The following is a 6,196-nucleotide window of genomic DNA, read 5'->3' as shown; positions in this document are numbered from 1 at the left end:
TTAGAAACTATATCAATGTCTCCACCCATGGAGTCCCACCTCCGACGACCAAGACAAGCTGTCTCCGTTAGGAAGTAGACAACATAACAATCTTAACATGAATAAAGAGCCTAACTTTATTCCCTCAATTGTGGATCATAAAATTTAGACTATCATCTTTAGATTCTTGTCTTTCGCATGTTCTTCACATTACATGCATGACCTAAAGATTTATAATGACAGTCTCAGACTTTCAGTTTGCTTATCATACATTCAACTATTATGAACATAAAGATGACAATACATAGATATATGAAATAAACAAATCTTTATTAATAGTCAAAATGTCTCAAAGAATATTGTTACATTCATTCCTAAGGGCATAAACGCTAACAGGTAGAGCCAAGAATTAAACATGTTTAATTATGCTAATTATGGTTTATTAGTGTGCCTAAATTTGATTTTCTTAATTAATCAAGAACTTTTAAACTTATTTTTAGTATTCATAATTCTACCCCGGAAGTATGTGAGAATACGTACTTCCACCTCTTTTCTTTTAAATTTCCTTTTAGTATTACTTATTTCCGCCATTTCATTTTTTTTCTTTCTTCTTTTCTTTTTTTTCCTTTCTTTTCTTATTTCTCTCTCTCCTCTCCCGTAACCCTCTCACTCTCTCCCTCTCTCAATCTCTATCTCGTCTCTCTCTCTCTCACACACCCATCTCACTCTCTCTCTCGGTCTCCTTCCCACCGAGCTCTCTCTCTCTCTCTCTCCCTCTCTCTCAAAGTTTCCTCTCTCTTCAAGCGGATTTTGGGCCGGATTTGAACCGAAAACAGAGATTTCCATGAAATTTTCAACATTGATGTCTAGATCGAGGTAAAACTCTTTAAAACTCACTTTAAATTTTCGGATCTAGCCTTGTGGAACTCGTTTTAGCCGAGTTTAGTGATTTTTAGTTTATATTTATTTCGAATGGATTTTGAATGGGTTTTGATTAAACCTTGATGAAATTTAGGGGTTTTGATTCTTTGAACTCCATTTGTTGATTGGAACCTGGATTTACAAATTTCTCTTGAGAATATGTCGAAATTAAACCTGAAATTGCAGGATTTGGCGTCGTTCCCACAGATCGGCCATTTTTCACCCTGGAATTTTCCCCACCAGTCGACCGGTCTGGTCGACCGGTCATCACTTCACCGGCCAACCGGTGGAGTTACACTCCTCTGTTACCGGTCGATCGGTTCACACTAAGTCCGACCCTAAATAGTTCAAAAACCATGTTTTTACCCCGAAACTCGATGTAGAACTGATCTAACTTCATTTGAGGACTCAAAGTGAGTGGATTAGCCACATTAATCCTTGTTCCCATTCAATTTTCCAGAACGAATCTCAATTCCCAAAGAATCATGATTTGAATTAAGAATTGTTTATAAACTTGATTTTAAGTTAAGCCACACTAATATGATACATTGTATATAAATAAACAAGAATGTTTAGTGGAAAATATTAAACTCTAAACCGTTAATTTTGATGACGACGTTAGTGGCACAATTAGATTTGGAGCTTCAAGGAAAAGCGGAGCTAGGGCTACGTGGGGATAGCCACAGGTTTGGTATCTGAGAGGTAGGATATTCTGGTCCATATCCTTGATAACCATGATTTAACTGGTTTTGGCCTATGAAAATGTTTTAGAACAAAACATGTTAAAAGAAAATGATTCTAAAAGAAATAGCATGAATAATGTTATTGAGTTTCTAATAATTTAGAAATGAGATTTTAAAGAGTTTTCTTTCTTAAAATGAAGAATTTTAAGAAATGATAAAAAGCATGGTGGACACAGAGATCGGGATATGGGAATTGTATCTTTGGGGGCAGGTCCTGAAACTCGTATGGTCCACTTCTTGCTCAATGGTGTTATTATGGCTCTGCATATTTTCATTATACAGATATTTTACTACTATTACGTGAGTATTTCCTTTTTTCTAAAAAGGATGATCGGTTCTAGGTGTATGTCTTCAGACCGTGAGTACTTTTTATTAGGTCTTCCGCTCAACGTTACCATCCCCCGCTTGCGGCTCAGATGCGTCATTTTCCTCCCCATTCTCCTCCATGCTCATTTCGAAGGCACTACAAGCACGTTTACTTGCAAACGCTTCATAGTAGAGCTCATAATTCAGGGGGTCTTTATGTGCACGCTTTGCCCACTTGTGTATCTATTGAACACATAAAACAAATAAAGTACATCTACATTGTTTTCCTATAAAACTTTGAAATGATGGAGTAAATATGACAAATACTGACCTCGCAGAAGTCATTCCAATACTTGTCGGTGCAAGTAGGGCAATTCTTCACCAGATTCTATCCTAGGCTGATATTTGTGCGAAGGGCGAGCTCCGTGTTGAATTTCTTTTTCAGTCATTCCTTGGCCTCTTTAACTCGGCCTGGAGGAATAAGAGAGGAAAAAAGTAGGGACAAATTGTTCGCCCATTGTTCCCAGTCAGCCTCTTCGAGTTGACGCCTGTTGTTGTTCTTATTGTATTCCGCAAGGCGCGTCAACAACGCATATTTTTGTTTTTTAGACTAGTAGAAGTTCACATCATTCTCATTCCGTCGCGCCATCTAATACATACAATCAAGACCACCAACCACGAGAACAAAGCGACATATGCAATGGCAAAGAAGAAAGAGGATTAAAGAACTAAATCAATTGATTGGCTCAAATTTGCATATAAAAGCATCATTTCAGTTTCGAAGCATTATCCTCATGGAATGGCACTTATGCTACCAAGCGTCATATTAACAGGTCAGGGATTAAAAAGCATAGGTCATAATGCAATAACAAATAACAATACAAGACATTCAATCTAACAAAACTGAATTACATAAAACAGTAACTGATAAATGCCAAAAAAATTAAAAAATAGTGCTACAACGAAATTGATATGCCAAAAAAAAAATCATCACCGCCAATAAACCAGCCAATAAGAATAAAAAAACTCATCTACACATAAATGCAATGTGTGAACTACGTATATGTAAAGAGGAAGCAGAAATAAGAACAGACACGTAGTATGAGCATTAATGGACCCTTTTAGTTATGCTACAAATATTATCATAGTCAGTCAGCCAAACATCTCCATTAATTTGTCGTATTGGTTAGGTTATATTTTAATCTTTTTATTATATCTATATATGTATGTATATCTCCAGAGTCAGTCAAATAAATTAGGCAAGAATAAAATCCATAAAATGAAATTATTAAAACGATCTTTTAATTTTTATAACTAACTGCCATTGAAAGTTAAAGGCAATAAAAAGTAATAACATAATTGCTTTCTTAAATTTCAAACTAGTAGATGAGTATTAAGGGTGGTTGATTTCAAACTAGAGAACGAAGAGACATTCAAATTTTTTGAAATAAATTTGTATTTAAGCGATGACTTCTTTCAATTCATGTTCAATGTTTTTGATTATCTTTCCTTTCCAATTTATTTGTATCAGTATTCAGTCCACATCCCCTGAAATGTCATCTCAATTCCAATAAAAAAAGAGAAATGTCAACCTCCGTCTATTTAAAGTTGTTGTCGATTAAATAAAAAAAACAAGAAAAAGAAAGCCTATATTCTCAAAGTATTTTCTTCTTCAGAATTAAATAATTCTTCTATGAAACTTGTTTTTTACAAAAAAAAAAAAAAAAAAAAAAAAAAAAATGAGCAAGAGCAACATTTCACAGATCATATAGTTTGGTGTTATCATAAAAATTTTTTTTTAAAAAAAAAAAAAAAAAAAAAAAGAAAAAAAAAAGAGGAATCTTAACACCTCAAAATGATACAATAAATTTACAAAACAGAGTAAATTTCACTCTATACTCTGTAGCATGTTTAAATGGCAATAACACTCTTCAACCAGTATAAAGCAAGAGTATTCACTTGCAGAAAATAAATTTCAAGAAAAGTTTTACTTTAGGCAAACCTAACCATTAAAATCTTATCTATATATATATATATATATATATATTTTACATAATCCAAATTATCTCATGATCTTCTCAACTATAGTTCATTGGTTATGTTTTTATTTTAGGAGGCCGAATTGTGATCAAAGAATTTTGGGTTTCAGGCATAGAGACAAATGCCAAGCAGATGTGCAAAAGCACAAAACTTTGGTGTAACAAGAAACTCAAAGAAATCGTATGGGAAAACGAAGAGGGGCAAGAAATTTACCGAGTTCAATCCGGTGGATGAACGTGTTTGCTCCTCCGCCAAAAGCCCCAAACGTGATTCCGATGAAGTACGACAATTTCTCCATCGCCGCCTGCGACCGAAATAATATCTCCACTGATTACGGCAGTGCAGGGGTTCAGATCGACGGTGGCGGAGACATCTACCTAGAACAACAGCTAGCGGAGGACATCGAGCACTGCTACTTACAGCTATTTTCTCCGTTTTGGGCAAACCGGTGAACGCAGAGGAAAGGGTTCCTCGCTCAAACAGAAGCATATTTGTGTTGCAGCTTCACCACACGGAAGCAGTTACGTTCCTGTAGATGATGAGAATCGATAAAGAAGAGAGACTTGTCGGTGGAAAGAGGAAGAAAACAAAGCAATAGTAAGACGCACATGAAATATGAGAGGAAAAAGCTAGAATTGTGCAGAGCTCAAGCACTATAGCAAATGTTTGAATGTTTCGCCTCGTTCATTTCACCGATTCGAGTTTTCAGTTTTAAGTTTCCACAGTAAAAAGCTCTCAAAAAATGTCACATCTAACTTTTTCTGATACAGTAAAAAGCTATAAGAAAATATCACATCTCAGCTCGAATTGAAAACTCGAATCCGCAAAGTGAACGAGGCAGAAATTATATGGGTGGTTGAATTCCAAATTCAAGCATTAAACTCGAACTATAAATTGAGTCACAATTATAATTCCTCCCACCGAACACTCACTTGGGCCATGGCCACGACTTAAGTTGAGCTTACTCAAATTGAGTGGCAGGAAGCAAACACCCCTAAATTTAGGGTCCGTTAACTTCGCTGATTTGAGTTTGTAATTCAAGTTTATATGTGATTTTATGTAAGAGCTTTTTACTGTATTAAAAATATTAAATATTACTGTTTATAAAAATTTTTTACTGTAATAAAACTCAAATTTTAAACTTGAATCGATGAAGTGAAGAACCTTACAAAATCACTCCTGTCAACTAGTTTCATATAAAATTGCCAAGATGGCACACTATTGAGTTTGTGCAAAAGAACATGTGGTACTGTGGTCCCAACGAATCGCAAGGTTCTCCATCAAAGCCTAGTGGGAAACAAGAAAACAAGGTAGCCACGTGTTGGTAATCCCAACGACCACGTGTTGGTAAGTGAACTGGCAATAGCTGGTAACCAAGACGCATGTGTATATCAATATAGGTCACGACACGACGACACGACTCGAAAACGACATAAATTTTACGGGTTAAGGTTGAGAAAAAAGAAGTTTGAGTCAGAATTGGGTCAACCTGAAATTGACACAAAAAATACATGTCAATTTCGGGTTGGACCCGCCTAACCCAAACACGACACGAAACTCGTAAAAAACTTAAAAATACATATATTTTTCATTTCATATTTTAAATTTTATTATGAACTTGTGATACATGATATTATACTCAAAATCTTATACTATTATTTTGCTTAATTTCAATAGATGTTATTATAATTTAGTGTGTTATGAATTTTAAGTTATTTCGAATATGTAAAAAGTTAAATAAAATTATACAATTTTCGTGTCAATTTCGGGTTCACGGGTCAATTTCGTGTCACGGGTCATTTTTGAGTCGTGTCGTGTCAACTTATAAAGTGATCGTGTCGTGTTTGAGTTATAGTTTTTAAAAAATTTCGTGTCACGAGTCATGTTCGGATTGACTATAAATTTAAAAAAAACGATCAAAATACGATACAAACACGATACGTGACACGAATTGCCACCGCATATATAATGCAAAAAAGGGCAGTCAGTGGACCGAGGTCTCTTTATATCCCATAAGCTAGAACAAAAGATTGAAACTTTTTCGAAGGGTCTTATCCGTTGGATTCGATTCTCTGTACAGATTTCTTTAAGAACCAGAAGAGAGAGAGAGAGAGAGAGAGAGAGAGACGATGAGTAGTGGAGTTGTAGAGAGAGAAGAGGAAGAAGAAGTGGGGGTGACACTAGAAGAGCTTCAGAGGAAAATGGCC

At 35.3% G+C, this 6,196-nt stretch overlaps 1 protein-coding gene across 2 annotated transcripts in view; it reads left to right on the top strand.

The window, feature by feature from the left end:
- The first annotated feature begins 6,005 nt into the window (after window positions 1-6,005).
- LOC21386673 (dCTP pyrophosphatase 1) overlaps window positions 6,006-6,196 on the top strand; it is a 3,960-nt gene continuing 3,769 nt past the window's right edge. For both annotated transcript variants that reach the window (XM_010091153.2, XM_024177274.1), the window contains exon 1: window positions 6,006-6,196. This exon is cut by the window's right edge and continues 84 nt beyond it. In XM_010091153.2, coding sequence (XP_010089455.2) covers window positions 6,119-6,196 — 78 coding nt within the window. In that variant the 5' untranslated portion in view covers window positions 6,006-6,118.

This window comes from Morus notabilis, unplaced genomic scaffold (assembly GCF_000414095.1).
Source record: "Morus notabilis unplaced genomic scaffold, ASM41409v2 Scaffold1906, whole genome shotgun sequence".
Taxonomy (NCBI): domain Eukaryota; kingdom Viridiplantae; phylum Streptophyta; class Magnoliopsida; order Rosales; family Moraceae; genus Morus; species Morus notabilis.
This window is presented reverse-complemented; position numbering and strand designations above follow the sequence as displayed.